General features: G+C 38.1%; 1 protein-coding gene across 9 annotated transcripts in view; it reads left to right on the top strand.

Annotated features, from left to right (window-relative positions):
• The first annotated feature begins 10,682 nt into the window (after positions 1 to 10,682).
• Osbpl1a (oxysterol binding protein like 1A) overlaps positions 10,683 to 23,381 on the top strand; it is a 204,914-nt gene continuing 192,215 nt past the window's right edge. For 2 of the 9 annotated variants that reach the window (XM_048806414.1, XM_048806418.1), the window contains exons 1-2: positions 10,683 to 11,021; positions 21,729 to 21,851. In XM_048806414.1, the coding sequence (XP_048662371.1) occupies positions 21,731 to 21,851 (121 nt within the window). In that variant the 5' untranslated portion in view covers positions 10,683 to 11,021; positions 21,729 to 21,730. Of the gene's footprint in view, positions 11,061 to 21,728; positions 21,852 to 23,381 lie in introns of all 9 variants that reach the window. The other 7 variants (XM_048806421.1, XM_048806420.1, XM_048806415.1 and 4 more) reach the window with 6 other exon arrangements.

The raw sequence follows: 23,381 nt of genomic DNA on the forward strand, positions 1-23,381 counted from the left end.
TGGTGTCATGTCCTTAGGTGCACAAATGGAAATGGTCCCCAACAGGAAAAGTAAGGGAAAATCAACTGAGAAAAAGAATTAAGTGGCTCAAATCACTTTATGGGGTGGATATAGTGGTAGATGAACATTAGAGTTACCATGAATAATCATTTCTTAAATTAATGAGAAGTGTCTGAGAACTTTCAGGATGTGGTTCTAAAATGGAACTTTGACTACAGTGATCACTTGTATACCCTTTGATGGAACAAATTAAATGACCCACAAAATAGAGAAGCAGACCAGAACTATTAACTTCAAGAAGATGTTCAGATTCCCAGATTGAAAGGAATAGTATTTTTATTTTGGGAGGTCAGCCAAACTGGACCCATAGAATAGGAACTACTCAAGAGAAGCTGTGACTGCAGAAAAACACTGCCGTTACCAAAAATTTTGACAAAGTATCCATAGGGGTGTGTGGTGGAAGGGTAAGGAAGTGACAAGTGTCAGTGGTTAGGGGTGGAGTGGTATCTGTATACCTCAACCTGTTTCCCTTCCTGTTTATTCTTTCTTGCTGGTACCTCTCATCCTCTGAACCTAACTTGGAAGCCAAAGGACAAGGAAGCTCAGATGGTTCTATTCCTAGAGGCTATCCTACCAGAAACAAAGCAACAAAGGGCAGAGAATAGATTAAGAAAGCAAATAGATAGTTCAGTACAATCAATCTGGAGTTTGAAGACATTGAGAGGACAAAAAGGGTGGATAAAAGTGAGATAAACCATTTTCAAAAATCCTCCAGTGCAATCATCTGTACATTCTACAGTTGTAACTCTGAAGGGCATGCATCAACAGAGTGGTGCTCACATTGGAAGGAACCTGGATGTCTTTTTATTTTTTATTTTGAGACAGGGTCTTGATAAATTGCTTAGGGTCTCATTGAGTTGCTGAGGCTGGCCTCCAACCTGTGATCCTCCTGTTTTAGCCTCCCAAGTTGCTGGGATTACAGGTGTGCATCATTATGCCAAGCTGCTCACCTTAGGTCAGGTCCTATTATCTCAGCCTTAAACTACAACAGTAACTTGTTAGCATGTTTTTCCAGTTCTGTGCTTTTCTCTTCTACCCACCCTGCTTCTTGCTAACAGATCTCTTCTATGTAGGCATCCTTTGTTCAAAAGCCTCTCCATCTTTTCCAGTCCCTTGCTCCGCAATCAGTGCCTCTATAAATCAATTGCTTACATCAGAATCTTGGTGCCTCCTTTATCTTCCTTGCCCCTCACCACTCATATGCAACCAACTAATCACTAAATTCTTTCTGTTCTTTCAACCTGTTCTCTACATAACTACTCAATTTATCTTTTTCTGCAATAGAAATGGAATCCTGACACACTTCTGCTTCAAACTCTTTGGGGTTTTAACTCCATGGTCTTGAGAATGAATCTCAAACTCCTTGGCACATGGTAAAGGGTCTTTCATGATCTGGCTCCTGTAGGCCTTTTCAGTCCTGGCATCTCTCCCAGCTATCTCCAGCTGGCAGGCATGCAGCTTATACTCTAACCTTGCTGAACTAATTTCACTTTCCCTAATGAGGCCCATGATCACTGGCCTACAGTCCTTCTCACATGTTGCTCTCTACACCTGGAGTACTCTTTCCTCCTACCTCTCACCTACTCTATATTTTTTGGACTCAACTTTCTTGATTGCGATTACTACCCCTTCCTTCATCCTTGGATTGCTACTACTCAGAACAGTGCCTGGCACCTGGTGGGATCTTCAGTCAGAGAGGTCAAATATATCATTCATGTTCTTGTTGCTGGTTAAGAACTGAGATATGGTCCAGCCTTCTGATTCTAAGTTTTGCATACATTCCACTCCTTTACATTGGCTCCCACCTTGCATAAAACATCTCTGGCATAGTCTAATGTCCCAGTTCATTCATTCATTCAAAAAATATTTATTGAGGGCTAGGGCTAAAGCTCAGTGGAGGAGCACTTGCCTAAAAATAAATAAGAATAATTTTAAAATATTTATTGATTTCTTAATATCTGCCCATGTACTGTGTTAGATAAAGATGGTAACTGATAAACATGTTGTTCCTTGCCTTCAATCTATTTTTAGTCTGATAAAGGCTAGAAATGTTTTCATAGGAGTAAGTATGAGGTAATAATTTAGCCAGTAAGAGGGGCAACTAGCCTAGTCATAGGGGGTCAGGAAGGCTTTTGGAGTTTAAGCCACACTGCATGAAACGTAAACACCAGCAAGACAAAGAAGCAGAGAGGGAGACTTTAAGGCACAAATGAACAACAGGGGCAAAGGTTCTGAAGATTCGGAGAGTGTCAGTACAGGGAAAAGTTGTTCATGATTGCAGAAGCACAAAACACTGATAATACTGAGAAATGAATCTGGATGTATGCAGAGTTTTATGATGTTAAGGAGTTTAGACTATATCTCAAAGGCAATTCAAAGGCAGAGCTGAATTTTAAACAAGCGAATTTAAATCAGATTTAAATTTTAGATTTAAATCTCTCTTTGCAATATAGATTAAGGTTGTGGGGAATAGTGGAAAAGATAGGAGTAGGATAGAAGAAGAATCAAGAATTCTTACCTCCAAGAAAGAGAATATAAAGAGGCAAGCAGTTTGGGGGAAGAGGAGAAATTTCCCTTTTGGTTGTATTTAGTTTAATTAGTTGGTGTGTGGGTTGGAAGCTCAGGAGTAATGTTGGGACCTGAATTATTGATTTGGGAGACATGAGCATATAGAGAGTTATTACAGCTATGGGAATACATGAGCTCACTGAAGAAAAATAACAGGGGAGATACAGTAATTTTCGGCAGAACTTTCAACATTGAAGGGAAGAGCCAAAGACAAGGATCTTGGGGAAACTGAGGGAAGAGCATTCTCAGAGGAGGGAAGGGTTATCAGTTTAATGCATTGCTGAAAGGTCAAATAAGGAAAGAATTTATAAAGGCCTGTTGGATTTTGCAAGGAGGCCTTTGGTGTCCTCAGCGGGAGCAGTTTCAGTGAAGTAATGGGAGCAAAAGCCAGAGTGAAGAGAGTATAAGAGAGAGAAAAGAAAGAGCCAGTGTAGACCACTCTTTCAACTAGTTTAACTCTGAAGGAGGGAAGGGAAAAAGGGTTTTACCTGACAGAAGGGTTTTAATGGATGGCAGCATTTCTGCTGCAGGTAAACTTTGAGAACATATAAAAGTCTAGAAGAGAGACAGCTGATGGGATGAGATGGAAGGAGCAATCATGAACCCTGGTGGAAGCTCTGGTCTTACCTAGGAGGGGACCTGTTCCCTTTTAACAGAAGAGGAAAAGGAAGCAAGGATTTTGGTGCTGGTAATTTTGTGGGTTTGGTGGCAAAAAGTTTGGGGGCCCTCATCTAATAGCTTTGGAGGTGAAGTTGAGAGTGTGGAAGAGAGTGGTGGGGTGTGGGACTTGAGGAAAGTGAAAATAATGCTGTGAGGGCAGGAAACCAAGCTAGTCCTGGCCTCTTTCCTCTTCGTTTTCTCCTTTCTCTTGGCCATCTCCTGCAGGATTTATGGCCTCAAGTCACCTCCACACAGATGATCACAAATTGACATCTCTAGACCAGACCTCACTTTTGAACTCTCAATCTGCCCAAAATTTGAATCTCAATTTTGGGTATCTCAAAGCCTCCTGCAACTACCTTGTTGAGGGCGGGCCCCAAATGGCTGTTGTTAAGGCTCCCTCACTAGGACTTCTGGTGGGCTATGTTATGCTTTTAGTGTGTAGCCAGAGCTGGGAACTGGCTTTATTATGGTTAGTCAAGGCCAGAGATGCTGTGACTCACTGCATAGATCCAAGGTCATAAACATTAACTTGTGAGCATGCCCCCTGCCACGTAACCTGTTGGCAGTGTGCCCCCTTTGTTTGAGCTGCATATAAAAAGGGCATAAGGAAATGGGCAAAAGGGGAGCTAAAATGAAACTGGCTGGGGGCCAAAGCTGAAGCTGGGGGCTGGCTAATGGCTGTCCCATCACTGATTAAAGCTTGTCTACTATCCTAACTGCATCTTGCATCTTCTTTGGCCTGCAGAACCCCGAATCTGTTTCATGGGTCAGAGTCCCTGCATGACATACCTGTCCCTCTTACTTTAGCTCCTGATTGACTAGATTGTTGAGCCTTCCTGGGGATTCAGTCAATGTTTTGTTTCTAGAATGTGTGGTGTGGTCTCTGATGTGCAAGGCCCTCTTTTAGCTGTGCCCACCCTCTTCCCTCCTTCCACCCTTGGTCACTTTTGCTTATATTTCATTTGCTTATATCAGGTTAAGAGCATGACACCCCAAAATATGGTGCCTTGGCACACTGAAATCTTTGAATTGAGGAAGGAATGGTATATACCAAAACCAAGAAGAAACTGAACAGACAGGTCTTGCAGGGTTCCCCTCAGTCTTTTATCATTAGGTTATACCCTTTTATTCAATCATATTCCTACACTGCTGTCTATTCTTCATTAAACCTGAGCATAGGAATTGGGAGTTTAGCTCAGGGGTACAGCACTTGCCTAGTAAGTAGAAGGCCCTGGTTTGATCCCCAGAGTAACATACATACTCAGAAACCTAAGCATAAAAATAGATTTCCCTGGGTCTTTGGATCTTAATTTTTGAAGATTCTTGTGTCATGTAAAACTTGGATTAAATAATTTGTTATAGTTTTCCCCCACTAATCTGTCTTTGTCAGTTTTATTTCAAACCTAACCAAGAACTGGAAGAAGGTTGAGGAAACATTTCCTCTTCTATACTTAACATGTTGTTCCCTAACTCTTTCCACATGTTCAAATCCTATCTATTTCAATGTCTTCATTTTCAAAGCCACCTTTCCTATAAAGCATTATCTGATAGCTCTTCACTGGGCGGGGGGACCCCAAACTTACTTCTTCTTATTCCTCCTTTATCTGTAATTTCCTTGTGGTTTTTATTATTTTCTCTCTCTTAATATACTTGCTGATTTACAGGTTTTATATTGTCTTCCATGCATTAGATTAAGTCCTTGAAAGCAAATCAAGGTTATTGTATTGTTTATATGAGAATTGATTATTGAATTAATGATAAATGACAAATTCTCTGTTCTGATGCTCAAATTCTCTCTACATGTCATTATTCCAATTTTCTTTCTGTTGATGATTCTATATAACATCATGAATATTTGTGAATGACTCCAGAATATTTTTAGCTCTGAGCTCTTGCCTAACGTGTACTTCTATATTTTTAATATCTTGCTTCATCTTTTAAATTTACTATGTTGGAGGCACCCATTTATTATTTTCTCATGTTTCCTATCCAAAACAGGCTAAATATAAATACTACCACTTCTGAATGTCTTCACTGTTCTAGTACTTACAGATGAAGTCTTCCCCATTCTTGTTTTTTAAATGTTATTGTAATTTTTATACCTTTATTTTATTTATTTTTATGTGATGCTAGAAAAGTGACCTACCCACTGAGTTATGACCACAACCCCAAATTCTTTTAAATTTATTTTATTTACCATTTTAGGTGTTATTATGGCTATTTTGTTAGTTTTTCATTGTATACTGTGCTTCCCAAATTATAGTATAAACTTCAAGAGGCCAGGAATTTATATATAAATGTGTCTCTTCTTTGCTACATCCCTTCCCTTCTTTCTATAATCTCATTTCCCCTCTCTCTTTCTTTTCCCTCCATCCTCCATTCTCTTAAGAAAACTTAGCTACCACCAGGGGGCAGTGGAAATGTCAGAGATTGGGAGGAAAAAAAAAAAAAAAAGGCTCCGGGTTTACCAGTTGATTCTTGTAATAGAACTTAATAAAATATCCCTACATTCTCTAGCTTCAGAGAATCAGTTGTTCTATGCTTAATTCTGGCTGCTAGGTTTTAATAGAAGAAAGTATCTGCGAATGCCATGATCAACTGGTGCATGGGGATAGGTTGGAACATCTTGAGAATGTAAACCAGAAGAAAAAACAAGGCAACTCTGCTAATGATGCTTAAATTTTTAGAGGAATGATCTGTGAAAATTCAGTTAAGTTTATTCTGTTCAGCTGACGACTAAAAGGTGCGAGTTGTATGGAGTTAGTTTTTGCCTCATCAAGAAGAACTTCTAACAGCAATGATGGAAGAAAAAGTGGTTTTGGATGTATTGTGAAGTAAGCAACCTGCAAGTCTGAAAAGTTCCCCAAGCTAGGGGAATTTCTCTTCAAAATGTGGTTGATGATAATGGATTAGATGATGTCTGATGACTCTTCTAAGTCTGAGTAAAATCCAGGAGTTGGTTATTTGATCCATATTTCTAATTTAGGCCCAAAAATGGGCCTATAAAATCTTCTCCCTTAGATCTTTGTGACTTTGGTGGATGAAGTAAAATCATGGCCTATGGTAACTCATCCAGAGTGAACCCTTTGATCTGACTGAATCAGGTGCTGAGAGGTGACTCAGGAATAGATGGTAGGAGTTGACATCCTCAAAAGGAGATATATTTTACTTTATTTTTAGAATACTGGGATTGAACCCAGTATTGAACTGAGCTACACCTCAAGTTCTTTTTATTTTCTAAGCAAGACCTAGTCTTGCTTAATTGCTGAGGGTCTTGTAGAGTTGCTGAGGCTTACTCAAACTTGAGATCCTCCTGCCTCAGTCTCTCAAGTGGCTGGGAATACAAACTTGAACCATTTCACCCAGCAAGAGATATGTATTTTAGAAGCCACAGAAGAGCAGAGAACAGTAGACTCTATTCAGCAGACTCTGGGGCTATTGAAGAGAGAGGAAGTATTGATATAGCTTTTGGTTAATGATTAAGAAGGGGAGAGATGAGAGTAGGAAAGGGGAGTAGTGGTATGTTAGGCTATTTATAGGCTCAAGGACTAGAGAATGCTCAGGTTGTAGTAGAGGTTATAGTAGGCAGGAATTTATTGCAACAATACAGAGAAATAAAAATGTTGTTGTTCTGGAAGTTTGTTGAAGATGTAACTGCAGCTGGCCTTTCAGCAGGGACTATCACCTTGTGCACCCTGCTCTAGTGTTTCCACACAGTGAGGTCTCAGTCCTTTCTCTCTCTGCTCTTGCTTCTGGTGCCACTGATCATCTTTTCTCTACTCTCCTTCCTACCATCCCAGAGCTTCTGTTTTCTCTCTGCTCTCACTTCCCTCTCTATGCCTTTGTGTATCTACCCTGACTGAGGAGTGTACCTTGTGGTCATATGCCCAAGAGAGAAATTTAGATGGTTCACTGCCTCTCAATAGAGAGCTTTTCTGTTGAACAGAGTGCATCTACCAGACTTTTGGTAGAGAAATGCCAGTTAGACCACCATCATGCTCCATCTGTTGAGCCAAGAATAATAAGCTGTATAAGGAAGTCCTGAAAGGAGGCAATGGCAGGGCAGATTTTCTGAGGCATGAAAGAAGTGGTAGTGTAACTTTCAGGAAGTTGCTTCACCAGACACTTTTGGAAGGAAAACCAGGGTGAATTCATGATGAATAAAAACAACGGCTAAAAGTCAATCTGAAAATACTGTCCAAGGAGTATTTTTTTTTAAATGAGAAAAAGTATGAAAGACTCTCTTTTTCAACTTGCCTCCCATGAAGAGAGACAAAAATATAGAAAAATAAAAATAATTAGAATGTATTTTTCCCAGCAATGATACTCTGGAAAAACTGCAAAATTCCTCCTGCCCAGATGCCTAGTCCAGTACCCTAGTCCAGTCCTCAATAGGCAAGATTTCAGCTATTTTTTTGGTGTCTGTGTAGTATGTTCCTTATTTGCTTAAGTTAATTAGAGCCAGTACTTGTTGCTTGTAACCAAGAAACTCTACAAAGAAAGTAGTCCTTTCTAAACTTCTTGTGTAGGGAGTCAGCAAAATCAATCCATGGTAGAAAGCTGATACTTAGATATCTGTGCATCACAACCCCAGGAAAAGAGAGACAGGTTCAGAATTAAGTATAGATCAAAAGAATTTAATATTTGAAAACATGCCAGCTCTTTTTAGGTATTAAATAAACTGGGGCAAATGGCACAAATGACAAAAATAAAACTTAGACAGCTCTTAAAAGAAAAAAACCCCAATGGCTTCATATCTTTGATGGTATGGAATTAATAAATAACATTACAAAGTATTTAATATGTAGGTGTAGGGATGGTTAATTTCCCCCAACTCAAGGATTTATCTGGATTTGCCTGTTGACATCTGACCTACTTTTCAGCATTCCAGGCAGTAATTATCCGAAGCCCTCCCCAAAGTCTCAGTCCATAAAATCCTCCTTTTAATAGACTTAACAAGCCTTTAGCATGCTCCTGCAGCACTTCAAAGTCACATTGGCACCAGGGGAGTGTTTTAACACATGCAACACACGGAAGTGCATTCTGGGGTTTCTCAGGCTTAAGACAAAACTGTAGGGACACAGACATTAGGTACTGCAATCTGGGGAGATTCATATTCTGGAGGGAATCCTTGGGATGTGAGAAGGGAATGGTGGTAGAGTTTTGGGTTCTTAAAGTTCTTGAGAAAAAGGAAATAATCTGAGATGAATCCTGTTTGAACCAGGCAGTGCACTATTCTGATGAAGTCCATCCCATTCTTAAAGTTAACCCATTAACTTTTCAGTTTGGTTCAGGCAATATGGGAGTGGCAGGACCAAAGTTACGTTACTCTTAAATCCCTTTCCCATCCATTCAGAGATTCCATTTCTATTCCTACTTACATACATTGCAGATAGGGATTTCAGTTAATGTGCTCTGCCTACAAAGTTAAAATGTCCACCTGCTCATATGCTCAGAAAGGAGCAAGGAGGGAAGCATTTATTAATTGGTTCCAGAGGTTCTGTGTCTGCCAAATGTTTCTCAAAATCAAGTATGACACAATTGGGGCAATATAGTAATTGTTTTGTTATTTGAGAACTGCAATGTGGAAACTGCTAGTCATATATGGCTATTTAAGTTTAAACTAATTAAAATTGCATAAAAATTCAAACCAGGGGCTGGGATTGTGGCTCAGTGATAGAGCCATCGTCTAGCATGTGCAAGGCCCTGGGTTCGATCCTCAGCACCACATAAAAATAAATAAACAAAATAAAGGTATTGTGTTCAACTACTTCTAAAAACTAAATATTTTTTAAAAAATTCAAACCATCTATTACATAAGCTACATTTAAAAAGGTCAATAAGTGGCCAGTGGCTACTGTACTGAACAAGATAGATTTATGGAACATTTCCATAATTGTGGAAAGTTTCATAGGACAGCAGTATTCTGGAATAATGAATTCTATTCCACCATCATTGTGTTTTTACCTGTACTAGTTAGAACAACAACAACAAAAAAAAAACTGCCCAGGAGAGACTGGGAATGTAGCTCAGTGGTAGACTGCCTGGCTAGTGTGCACAAAGTCCTGGGATCAATGCCCAATGTCAAATAAATAAATAAAAACTTCCCAGTAGATATCTTTTTTTCTCTCAAGTATTCTTTATGCAAATACCACAGGTGTTGTGTAAAAACATAATTAGTTATCCCACCAACATTGGAACCTTTGATAACTCTAATGCTTAATATTTCATCCTCCTCTAGTTCAGCTAGGAACTGTGTCTAAAGAAGGTGATTACAAAGTGTAAGTCATAAATATAGGCAATTAAATCATCACAATGAGAATGAAAACTTTCCTGGAATCAAGTGGAAAATTATTTCAACAGTAAATTTTATTTTTGCTGTGAAGATAGTCCAGTATTCTTAGAAAATAAGCTCTGAAGTTTCTTAGACAAATACGAATGCCTTAGTTACTATATACTTTGCAGTTGAAATATTGTGCTAGCCAAGTGCTTGTTTTATTCATAAAAGATGATGGTGTCTGTATTACACAAGCAAGGCTATTTGTGTACTCCAAACACATCATTCTAAAAGATCTGCCACTTGATGTATCTAACACATATAGTGCAATTATCAATTGGCCTGAAACAGGTTCTAAATATTTCTAGGATTTAAAGAACTGTAGTCCCTTTAAAAGTGAAAACTATTAGGCTCACTGAAAAAAAGCTCATTAAATATATTTGTAAATTAAAATTAACAAATTTTTTTTTCATATGCTTGTAAATTCGTTTTTAGTTTATGTAAATTTTTGAAGTTGGAATTATACTCAAGTTCCAACCTTCACATTATAAACTATGTGCTAACTCCTCTGGCTAGAACTTTGGTGCATCTAGTCTGAAAGATTATTTAGTGGAGAAAGTGAAGGAAATTTTTAAAATCCTTATCTCTATGCATTCCTCACTCCTACATAAATGTTTATACCTGTTTGGCATTTTAAGGCCATCCTTTGAAAAGCATGAAAAGAAAAAGTTGTATAGCTAATTTACACTGCTAATTAAGTTCCCATGGATCAGACCTCAACCAAACCCAAAAAGAAAACAACAACAACAACTAGGTAGCTGGGCGATGTATTTAATGTCGAGCTTGCTGAGTATTAATCCAGTATTTATATTTTGCTTAAGCTGGGGATCTTCCTCCCCGGACACCACCACTTTCTTGTAGTCTTCCAGGTAGGGTCCAACTCTTCTTTGGCCTTAGGAGGTAGTGAGAGGAGCGCGAAAGTTGACAAAGCCTGAAACAGCTGGCCGGCAGTGCGGGAGCCAACCAGACTGGAGCGGGCCTGACCAGAATAAGCCAGACAGTGGGCGTGGCGTTCTGGGGGCGTGGCCCCGTGAGACGGTCACGTGTCTGTCCAGCCGCCAACAATTCGGGAAGGCGCGCGCGCTCTCCAGGACAGCACCGGGGAGGGGCAGTGTCCCCTAGCCGAGTCGCACCGCCTCCCGCTCTGCCGGGTGGCCAGCGCCGGGGCCCAGTAGGGTCCTCGGGAGTGCGAGCCGGAGTCGGCGACGGCCGCTTCAGCAACGTGGGGCTGACAGACAGAAAGCCTGTGGTCGTGGCCCTCGCCTCAGGAGCTCTGGGAGCCTGGGTGACCGCGTAGGTCAGTTTCTCGCGGCCGACCTCGCCTGGAATCCGAGGCAGCCTCAGGTTCCTGCCAGCCCCGTGCTCCGGGTGGTCTGCCCGCGCCTGGTGGGAGGTGAGCGCTCCTCTCCCGGGAGTTTCGAAGGCTCGTCAGGTTCGTGATGCCGCAGCGCGATCTCGGCTTCCCGGCGGCGGCTGGCTCCCCCAGCACTGCAGGAAGTTGTTAAAAGTAACAAACTGTTGGCATTTGTTGCACTTCCACTACGAGGTGCTGCGACTTCGTGCTGATGCCACATGCATCACCTACCAAGCCTTCAGCTACCTGCTTTCTTGGTACTTTCGTGTGTGCATGGTAACTTTTAGTTTCCCTCTAACAACGGGAGGATTGATTCACAATGGAAGTCACGAGTTGTTCATGTGACCATGTTTATTATGTACCGCGTGGTCGGTTCAACACACGTGAAAAAATCGTAGGGGTATCAGCGTGAAAGACCGCAGCTGCACAATAGAAACTGGTGGGAGGTGAGCGCTCCTCTCCCGGGAGTCTCGGTGGCTGGTCAGGTTCGTGAAGGAGTCACTTATCCTGAGGCCCTGATGATTGGCAGGAGATGTCAAAGGGGGTTATCCTGACTTAGCTTTCAGGTGTCTTGGTTTTTTTTTATGCAGACAATATTGTGAAATTGAATTTTGCAGTGAGATAGTGTAAGTTAAGGGTGCTTGAGTGTTCCTAATGTACCTCTCAGGCTTTATGAATGGTTGAATAATTAAGTCAGTTGTGAAACCAGTGATGTGTTTCCCTAGAAATTTAAGTATGCACAGTAGTAGATGCATTTTGGATATAGAGTTTGGGACACCCTCATCTCTTTACCCAGCATTTGGAAAATAGTTTGTTGGCTTGAAGTCTGTCAGTGTTCTTATTCTAACTGTGATACTTTGGAATTTTTGCTAAAATATGCTAGATAATACATTCTGAACCCCTCAGCTGAAATTGTTAAAGCTCTCTATTAATCGGAGAATAGCCACAAAATCTGCTCTAAATCTCCCCAATTCTAAATTACTAGGTGGAATCTATCCATAGGCTATAGGGAGAAAACAGTAACAGTGATTTAATTTTTTTTTCATTTCCCCCAGGCAAAGTAATTTTCTACCAGCGTTTAAAAAATGATATTCAAAATGGGAGTTAACAGCCATAAATTGAGTAGATTTATCTGAAATAGTTGTATTTGGATGTAGGACTTTGAGAATGTCTTTTATCAGATGACAATTGCTAGATATCTAATTGTGAATCAGTAGGAATTTGTGATGGATGGCTAATGCTTGTCCCTGGAGGCTGCTCATTTTTGCAGGTATTGTAGCAATATGTGGACCTGTGTTTCAGATTAGCCAGGTTGTATATCTTAAAGACACTCCTCTCCCAGAATTGCCTTAAATTAAAAAAAAAAAATGATACTGTTTAACACCAACAATTAAGAATACAGCCAATCTCTTTTGAGTGATGTCTGTTAAATAAATTACAAGTTTTCTCCTTAGAGATACAGCTATGTATTTGATCATGCTTTTCAGTTGGAACTCTGTTGTGGCAATTTCTTAACCTGTTGACATTACTGTTAAGCAAGCTTCATAAGTATTCCCTTAAAAAGTCAAAGTAGAAATATACTTAAGTGGGAACACTTGGAGGAGACAATAAGCTAGTATGTGCATGTGAGAAATTGAACATCGGAAAATTTAAGCTGTGTCTATCAGAATTTTGACTCTGCAAATTCTGTGCAGTTCCTAGAAAGAGTACAGGTTTTGGCTATGCAGGGACCTGCTTATACCAATAATTCATTAATGAAGTTTCAGTAAAGATTCACACACTCTGTATAGTATATATTTACGATTTACCATCCTGGTGACATGTCTTTTATGATGTTCTTGATCCCTAGAAATGTTGAGTTTTTCTCACTTTACATGATTTCCCCCATCAATGTTATATCCATATTGTCAGTACTAAGGAGGTGGGCAAATATAAGAAAGTTTTAATGCAGTCAGTAAGAGGTTGTAGTAATTTGCTGATAGATTTTTATCTGAGTTCTTATTCATCAACCTTCAAGTAGAAAATGATGCACTATATAGTGAAAGCAGTCCTTCACTGAGCATTTTCCTATCATGTGACAATAGAAAGTAACCACATGTGTATTTTGTGTTTAAAGCTTCCCTTTAAAAGATTGGAGTTGTGGTGCATGTCTGTAGTCCCAGCTACTACTCCAGAGGCTGAAGCAGGAGAATCAGTTGAGACCAGGCTTTCAAGGCCATGCTAGATGACAGTGAAACCCCTGTCTCAAATAAACAAACAAAAATAACAAGAACAACAGCAAACAAGTCCCTATAAAGAGAAACTTCTATGATGCATAACTGGTCATTGAATGTAGAAAAATTATAAATAACCAGTGAATATATAGGGTTGGTGTCTAATTATGTCAATTTGGCATCCAATATTGAATATGAATAAGAAAGTTCACATATAAAGTGAACAATAATTTGTTATAAACATTGTATGCTGATTTCAATGGTTTACATGCTGTTATAATTATAGTTCAACATTTTCCCCCCAGAGGAGCAACGCTCTTAATGAGGGCACAGAGCTTAGAGGGAAAGTTTTACTGAATTAAAAATTGATTGCCAAGTGCGCCTGTGAAAATACACCTGTATTTTCAGTTACTCAGGAGCCTGAGGTAAGAGAAATGCAATTTTAAGGCCAGCCTTAGCAACTTAACAAGACCCTGTCTCAAAGAAAGGACTGGGGATGTAGTTCAGTTGTACAGCACCTGTATTAAAAAAAAAAAAAAAAAAAAAAAAAACTTTATAAAACAACAATGCGAATGCTTCCTAAAATAGCTCTTATAAATTGCTGTTTTCCTTGAATTGCTGAGTTTTGGATATTTCTTTTCAGATAATAAAGCTTTGTAAAACTAGAGGGACCCAGGCAAGGTGGCGCACGCCTGTAATCCCAGCAGCTCCGGAGGCTGAGACAAGGAGCATTGCGGCTTCAGAGCCAGCCTCAGCAGTAATGAGGCACTTAGCAACTCAGTGAGACCCTGTCTCTAAATAAAATACAAAATAGAGCTAGAGATGTGACTCAGTGGTTGGGTGCCACTGAGTTCAATCCCCGGTACAAAAAAAAAAAACAAGTGGAACGACATACTATAATTCAGATTTTACTTCCTCAGTGCTCACATAGGAACAAATATTAGAATCAGTGGCCTTTAATTTTAAAGGCTGATTTGAATTTTATGAACTATATAGCTTTGTCACAGCTCATGCTTAGAAGTTACAGCTTCTGGCTGTTACTCTACTATCATATTTGGCAAGTAACTTTAATTTTGTGTTTTTCAGTTTTTCAATTCTGAAATTGGTGTGAGATCACACATGAATCTCTGCCAATGTTGAATTTCTAAAACAAGCAAAAAGTGCCCTTAATGGTTTGGGTTAAAGCAAATGTCATACTTGCATGGGAATATATGTGTATATGAGTGTGACACACATAGCTATATGATCACATCAGAGAACTTACTGATTGCTCACTACAAACTAACAAGATTTAGAGCAGAAATTAATTTTCTTGTCATTGCTGTGTTTTTAAAAAGTAACTTTAATTTTTAATACTTTCCCAGTATTAAAAGAATGTCAGGAAGAAACATATCATTAAGCAGCTAACCACTTTGGAGTGAAGTGCTAAACATGCTACAGTTTTTTTTTTTTTTTTGTAAACTTTAATTGTTGGATGTATTTCAAAAATTATATTAATATCAAGCACAAAAGCTGTATCTGAGAATTTTTTCTGGCTTGTGTGTGTGTGTAGACACGCACGCAGAGCTCTAACCCAGGGACTTGTATATGCTAGGCAGTTGCTCTATCTCTGAACCACATCCTCAGTTGTGTAAGTTTTAACCACTACATATGGTTTTAATGATTTCTGAATTGTTAAACTCCCCAATCCATTTGTAGAACCTTTTCATCATTTAAACTAAAACTATACCATTAAATAATAGTTCCCATTTTTCCTTCCCTTAGCCCTTGGCGAACACTATTCAACTCTAGTCTTTATTAATTACTAGCTATGTTGTAAGTGAAATCATACAATGTTGTAAGTGAAATCATACAATATTTGTCTTTAGTGTGTCTGGCTTATTTCACTTAGCAAAATGTTTTCAAGGTTCATCTATGTTCTAGCATGTGTCAGAATTTTCTTTTAAAGGCTGGATTATATTCCATTGTGTGTATTTACCACATTTTGTTTTTCCATTAATCTGTCAGTGGATTTTCAGGTTGTTTCTACCTCTTGGATATTCTGAATAATGCTGCTGTGAACATAAGTGTTCAAATATCTGTTTGATTCCCTCCTTTCAGTTTTTTGGGGGGACACAGAAGTAGAATTGCTGGATCATATGGAAATTCTATGTTTAATTGTTTGAGGAACCACTGTACTTATGTTTTATGATGTGCAGTTAAATATTACAGGGATGGTTGAATAAGTTTAGCTTGGATGTCTTTGAATTTTAAACTTTTCAAATACTTTTAAATGACACATTGTTAAATACTTAAGTTTTTGATGTTGTGGTGAATTAGCTCTTATCAAACTTCATTATCTTTGAATTATCTAGGAATTTTCTATTTTGATTCTATAGAATTCTTTGATTTTGAAATTATACTTAAAAGTAGCCATTTAAATTATAAAATAGATTCCTGACCAAGTTTACCATGTCATGATCACCCTTTAAGCCAAAAGTTTTAGAGTCTCTGCTAAGATTTCAAAAATGCTGGGATCACAGAACTTATCTACTAAATTGAGTTTTCAGCAGCACAAAATTATCAGGTATGAGCGCCAGTTTAAATTATTTGTAGTGTTTAAAATACAATAAAATGTAGAAATTTGTAAATTTGCTTTCTACACAAAGAAACAAAATGTAAATTTGCTTTCTTCAAAAAGAAATTGAAATTAAAAGTTTGCCTTCTTGGTCTTGGAAGAAAAGAAACATGGCAAAAACGTTGTGTAGTCTCCCAGTTTTTGAAATCCATGTTTTCTGTCAAGTTTTTTTCCCTTGAAAACATTCTTATGACCATTAAATTCTCTAATTAATAAATTAGAGCATGGAATTGGGTGAATGTGAAAAGACTAGATGAAAACCATCTCCACAAAGTGATCAGGAAAAAATACTGTTGAGTTCACTGATAAAGTCTGGCACCATGGCTGTCATCTCTAGTCTCAAGTAAATTGGAGGCTGAGGCAGGAGGATAGCCTGCCTCAGGGATTCAAGGGATTCAAGACCAACCTGGGCAACATAGACCTTACTCAAAAAACAAACAAAAAATCCAACCAAAACTATATTCAGTATAGCAAAAACCCATTCTAACAAGCTTCATTAAGGGATAACTTGTGTTTTTCTTTGGGCTTAAACATCAGAGACAAAGCACTTTTCTGTAATAAACTCTCATGGTTTTGGAATATTTAAAAAAAACCTGTTCATCATGAATTTGATTTTTTTAATCAATGTAATTTTTAGTCACAGAAATTAAATACTTTATAAAGAAACATCAAATTAAGCAAAGTAGGAGTTAATAATTCTAATAATCTTGGAGTATATTTTAAAATGTTCTCCCTTCTTTGGTATGATTTTATTTCCTATAGCATGTTAGAAATAAACTTAGTTTTCTTTTGCAAGAAAAAGTGTAAATTCATTCTAGGGGGAAATTTGATTGCTCCCAAAGAACTATGTCTCCATTCATCTGGTTAACTGATATTTGATTACCTACTGTGTTCTAGGCACCATGTTAGATAGGGATATAATGGGGACATAATAGTCACAGGATACTTGTTCTGGTCTAGTTTATAATCCAGTCCAGGAATAGCCAAAGAAATGGAGTGATTGGGAATGGAGGGGGCAAGTCACACCTCTCTCCAGAAAGGTAGAAAGCAATTTATTTGTACATTTGCCTTCCCCATTACATGTACGGGTTTTTCTAGTGTAAGACATGGTTTTATCATCAGTATGTTATCAAAGGTCAGAGCAATGTCTAAAATGTGTAGCCTTCAACTCAGTGTTCACTGATTCATCTCCTCGTGTGGTATTAGGGATAGGGAAAGTGGTGCTGGCCCTAATGGTGACAGGGGAACTGCAGCTTCATGTGGATGTCATGTCGGACACCTGAGCCCCCCTCTTTCATTTATGCCAAAGTTTTCCTCCTTTCTGGTTCAAGCTTCACACCCTGGAAACATGCCCAGGTATCTAATATCCTAAAAGTAAAGTCCTCACCTTCTCTTCAGAAGGAAGTTACTTTAAAGGGAACTAGTTCCTTTTTATTCTCCATTCACTCTTCAATGTACCAAAATTTATTTTTTCCCCTGCCTCTTATTTCCACTGAAAAGTATTTCATCAATGGCCTTCTATTTGCCAAACCCCTAGGCAGTGTTAGGCGCCCTCCTTCATACCCTTTCTTGGCATTTCATTCCCATTCACGCCCCTTAAGTGTGCTGATATTCTCTACTTCTAATACTTCTGTGCTGATACCCTCTACTCTCTCTCCCTTTACCTTTAGTCTTTTTTTTTTTTTTTTTAGCTCCTCTTCACTGTCCCCCTCTTCCAGTATATAGGGCCTTTTACCCCTGTGATAACGCCTCCTGGTGTTTTTTTTTTTTTTTTTTTAATGAGGGTCTTACCCATGCCTAGCATGTGCTCTGCCACTGATCTACACCCCCAGTCCCAACTGTTTAAATTCTAACCTATAGATGCTCTCTTGTGCTTAAGCTGTTATTACCTAATTTCTTAATAAGCATTTCCATTTCCCACAGGAATCTCAAACTCACTACAACCAAAATTATATCTTTTCTATCCCATATCTTGATGGATTTCTATATTTTTTATCTGGTTGTGCAGGTTACAAACCTTGTATACCCTTGTGATGTTGGGGAATGACTTTAGGAACCAGTTTAAATTTCATTTTCTCTGTAATACCTTCCATAATTAATGTAGGCAAAGAGCTAATGACTCCTTTTCTTCATGCAACCACTGTCCCTTATACATTGGAGTATTTTGACACATATGATTATCATTTGCATGTTTACCCTGTTCCTGGAAAGCAGGGACTGACTATCTTATCCATCATGGTACTTCCTGCCTATAGCAGCTCCTGCCATTAGTACATAGCCAAGAAACATAAACTTTAATCCTAATACCAGCATCTATGAGCAATTGTCATGGTTAATATATCATAGGAGGTTGTTTAGATAATAGATTTATCTTTTTCCTATTTGCAGAAATGGAAGAATTTAAAAATATTTTTTTCTATTATCTTGGGGTAGTGAGGATCCAAGGTAACGTAGAATACTTCTAGTATGTTTTAAAGATATTTACTTCAAATATTGTTTAATCCTTTAAAGGATGGTAAGAATATGAAATGAAATCTCATATAGTATGCTAGCAAGTCTAGAGTCACTTCTAGTTTAACGTACTTGACTAAAAACATATAAGATCATCTGTGATAAAATGTGCATTTATTTAGAAATGTAGATTTTTAAAATTTTCAATAACTTACATTTGCCTATTATAAAGAAATGCCTTTAAAATAAATAAACAAACCAACCATCTGTCCAGGGCAAACAAACAAAAAATGCCATTATGTTGTGGGAAATTTAGAAAATTATATTTAAAAAAAAAAAAGGCTTTTGGGGCTGGGGATGTGGCCCAGTAGTAGAGTACTTGCCTACTGTGTGCCAAGCCTTGGGGGCCATCCACGGCATTACAAAGGGAGAAAGAAAAGGCCCTTCTTATCACTCATAATTTCACCACAAGGAGTAGCCACTGTTGTCCTATTCTTATTCTGAATGTTTAGGGTACATATAGAGATTATATGATACCACATATCTCTACTACAAATGGAATCTTGTTTGATTTAACAATATATTGCAATTTCATAGTTTTAGAAAGTTTATGACACTTAATGTTTTTATATTCAGTTATGTGAATGAACCTTTATTGATGAACCTTATATATATAATGCTACAATTAATGTAAGTATTGTTAAAAATTCAAATTGATTAGTCAAATGTTATTTTAATAAGTGTACACATTAATGAATGCAAAGGGGATTATTTATAAAAGCCGATTAGCATATGGTTGCTGATAGAAGTCTCTCAGGAAGCCAGGTGTGGTGGTGCAGGCCTGTAATTCCAGTGGCTCAGGAGAGGCGGAGGATTGCGAGTTCCAAGCCAGCCTCAGCAATTTAGCAGGGAACTCAGCACCTTAGCAAGCCCCTGTCTCAAAATAAAAAGGGATGGGGATGTGGCTCCGTGGTAAAGCACCACTGGGTTCAATCCTTGGTACCAAAAAAAAAAAAAAAAAAAAAACTTTCACAGGCAAATTTACTTTGAAAATAGGTTTTGGTCGAGAGTCTGCTTTGTCTGCCCAGAGATTTTGTGGAGCTTTTTCAAAGGAAGTCAATGAACAGGCCTTGCCCAGTGTGGTTATTTATTAGGGTTGTAGTAGGGGACAGGTCATGGCCTCTGGTTGGCAGGAATTTGTAAGGAAAGTAGGCTGCTTCTGAGCATAGAGGCCAACCCCTAGTTCTCAGGTACAGGTGGAACAGAGCCTTTCTGAGGGGTGGAATGAAAATTCTTGGCAGCAAAATGTGGAAAACCTGTAATTTTGCATGTGATCCACACAGCAAGTATGGATAAGATCTAGGCCAGCACCCAGCTACATTTCAATATTTCATTTTACTTTATTAATTTCCTGTGTCTCATGTCTTCTGCTTCCTTGGTTTGTGAATTTTGGGCCATATCCTCCATTAGTTTCCTAAAAAATTGGGAAATGAGAAGTAAATTTTGTTCTTTTTCATGGAAACTTGTAGAATCTTGTTTATCATAATAGTTCTAAAATTTCATGATGCTGTGCTTTAATGGGCTTTCTTTTGTCTGTAGACCAAAAATTGTCCAGAAGTTTTGGGTTCTCAGTAGGTTCTACATTGTTGTAAATTTATCTGAATTATTTTGTCCTGCTGATTTCTGTATTTTCTTTTTCTTAAACTTCTGTCATTTGGTTGTTCCACCACCTCAACTAATCCTCTTGATTCTCTTATATTTTCTTCTCTATTTTCTCAACAGCTATATTTTGTAGGAGGTATTCTCAAGCTTATTTTTCAATTCTTTTGCTGAGCTTTTATTTTCACTATTTTTAATTAACAGTGTTTTTTTTTTCCTATAATTTTAAGAATTTTTTGGTATTACAGGATTTTCAACTTTTAGCTTTTTCTCTGAATAATTTGTCTTCTCTAGGTTGCTTTTCTTCCTGTTTTTGTTTGGTTATAGTCTCTTTCTTCAGGTTTTTGAGACTTTATTCAGTTATCTTGACCTTGGTCATGGGCCCTTATCTAAGAGTGGGGAACTAGAAAACTGATTGGAAACTTAGGAAGCAGGGGGGGTCCATTTATTTAATCTTGAGATAGGGTTTTGCTAAGTTGCTTATGACCTCATTAAGTTGCTGAGGCTCACTTTGAACTTGGGATCCTTCTGCTACAGCTTCCCCAGCTGCTGGGATTACAGCTGTGCAACACAGTGACTGGTCATTAGGTGGGCCCTTCACCTTAAGGTTCATTTGGTGTGGACATTTGCTGGGAGCTCCTGCTGTCTTTCTCCTTGAAATGTATTTTCTTTTAGGGACTATAATTAAAGTCTCCTCATGGAGAGAAGTGCTTGACTTGCCAGCACTAGAAACGTTGGGGGTACTGCTGTTATCTCTGCATGGGCTATTATTTTCTGAAATTATGCCTTCAATATTTGTTATCCATCCTCTATCCTAGAGGCCTTCTCTTTTAGCCTCTGCAGGAGATTTTTTTCTGACCAGTTCTCTGGTGTTGGACATGGATTGTTTCTAACTTTTCACAAGAGTAAGTAATTCGGTCTTTATGAATATGCTTATAAGATAATCTGGTGTGTTTTTGTAGGATAGATCCCTAGAAATAGTTGTCCATACAGAGTAAGTAGGGTATGTGCATTTTGAAGTTTATTGATATCACTAAATTGTTGTCTCTCCCTATAACATGAAAAATTTTATGAATTTCTATTCATCTTAGCAGTTCATAGACATGCACATTTTCTGTCCATGCCAGTATTGGCTATTTTAATCTTTTCTTTTTTTTTTTTTTTTACTTTTGCTAATCTGGTGGGCGATAAATACCATTTGTGTTTATCTGTATTTATTTGATTATTAGAAATTTGATTTATTCTGGAAATTGCTGTTCATAAGATTTGCTCATTCTGATATGTTTTAAATTTGGTTGTGGGTCTGTGTTTAGTTTGGGGCTTGGTAAGAAAATAGAAAAAAAAATTAAAATTTAAGTGTGTTCATTCCAGAGTCCTTATTTATATTTTTACTATTCATTTTTTCACAGTTTTTAAGTATTAATTTATACTACATCACAATGTTTCTATGTGATTAGTCATATTTTAATTGTATATCTGGTTATTGATGCAGTAATAATAACTATTTATATAATATTACATATCTGACAAAATAACTTTTGTATGTATAATGTTATAACAGTTCATGAGGTTGGTTGAATTTTGCAGATGAGGAAACTAAGGCTTTGAGAAGTTAAGAAACTTGCCCAAATGTGTATGTATTTCTTTATAATAATACAAAAGGCCAGGTTGTGGCCCTGCAGCACAATTCATTGTGTCTGTTATTAGTGGCAAATAAGGATGATTCTTTCCCTTTTCTGTATTAGCAGGTAAATCCCCAAACTAATTATGTTCTTAGATAATAGCAATGTTATTTTTTTTAACTAGAAATGAACACAGAAACAGAACAACAGCTTCTCCACCATGCCAGAAATGGCAACACTGAAGAAGTAAGAAGGCTGTTAGAAACCGTGAAGAGGAAAGAAGTAATTGCTGACATTAACTGCAAAGGTGAGCTTTCACTGAATTTCATAGTTTTCTCTTGAGAATCCACACAACTCTATCATATACTTAACACTGATCTTATCTTTGGAAGAATCCCCACAAAATTGGGTGAAATGTATTCCCACTCCCCTCTAAGCTAGATCCATTCTTAAAATATTTATGGATCCTAAACCTTATAGGCTCCAAGGTTGAGCCCATGTCATGCATTGTCTGATAATTGTTTTTCTTCTTGAAGATACTTTAAGTTGAGCCAATAGGTCTGAATGATTTTTGTTTGTCCAGCATGTAAGATATTTTGGAGATAGTCATGCAGAAATAGATGAGATCCCCACCCTCACTGAGATTGTTCTACTAAATCAATAAATCAGACTGTTTACATTACAGAATATTGGCAGTATATGTAAGTGTGGGTACTTTGGGGCCTCAGAAGAGAGGTAGTAACTTGAACTTCAAAGATTAGCTTCTTAGAGTAAGTGGTTCTAAGAGTGTGTAGGAATTACACCAGGTGAATTCAAAGAAGTAAAAGGATTCAAGACAAAAGAAACAGCATGAGCCAAGGTATGAGTTGAGAGATTGCATATGCAAGAGCTCACAGCAGGTAGAGAGGAGGATAAAACTATTTGGGTAAGTAGCAGCCAAATCATAATGTACATTTTATAGCAAGGTTGCAAATACATTATAGCCTTGCACTCAGAGGTGGAGAAAAATAGAATTTATTCTCTAAAATCGTTTAGCATTTTAATAAACCCCTTTACATTTTGGGAGCAAGGTAGATGGACTAAAAGTTAAATTTGGGGTACTTCAGTCTTAGTCCTTTTGATGAACACCTGTTTCCCCCTCCCCACTGGCTCCCCTAAATTGGCTTTTAAAGTGTAAAGGTGGGCCTTGCTTTGTTTGTGCAGTGGAGACAGATGTCTTCAAATCCGTGAGGTAGCCTTTGGTTCTGTAGTGACCCTTGTTTTCTTAGTGCTCCTTAAGCATTTGTAGCTGAAGTAAAGCTTAGCTATAAAGCTAAACTTGGATCTCTCCATTTGTCATATGATACAGGTGGTACTCCTTGTCTCTTAGGAGACTTACCTGGGTCATTGTTGACTTTATGTCACCTGAGCCACCTTTTGTCACATCTTTATTGTATTCAGCTCAGCCACACTCCTTGTATTAGTCAAGCCTCTTCAAAGAAACAGAACCAATAGAATATGTGTAATTATAAGAGGGGATTTATTAGGTTGGCTTACATGATCAGAGGCTGAATAGTCTCACAATGGCTGTCTGCAGACTGGAGGATCAGGAAATAGTAGCTGCTCAGTCCAAGAAGCTGAAAGCCTCAATATGAGAGAGAGAGAGACACACACACACACACACACACACCAGTGATTCAACCTGAGTCCAAGACTTAAGTAAGGCCTGAAAGCCTCCTGGAGAGCTGTTGGTGCAAGTCCAAGGCTGAAGAATCTGCCCTATCATGGACCAGCTAAAGAAGGATTGTATTCTCAAGAGCTTCCCTTTTTCCTTAAAAAAAAAATATATATATATATA

Source organism: Marmota marmota, unplaced genomic scaffold, assembly GCF_001458135.2.
Source record: "Marmota marmota marmota unplaced genomic scaffold, marMar, whole genome shotgun sequence".
Classification (NCBI taxonomy): Eukaryota; Metazoa; Chordata; class Mammalia; order Rodentia; family Sciuridae; genus Marmota; species Marmota marmota.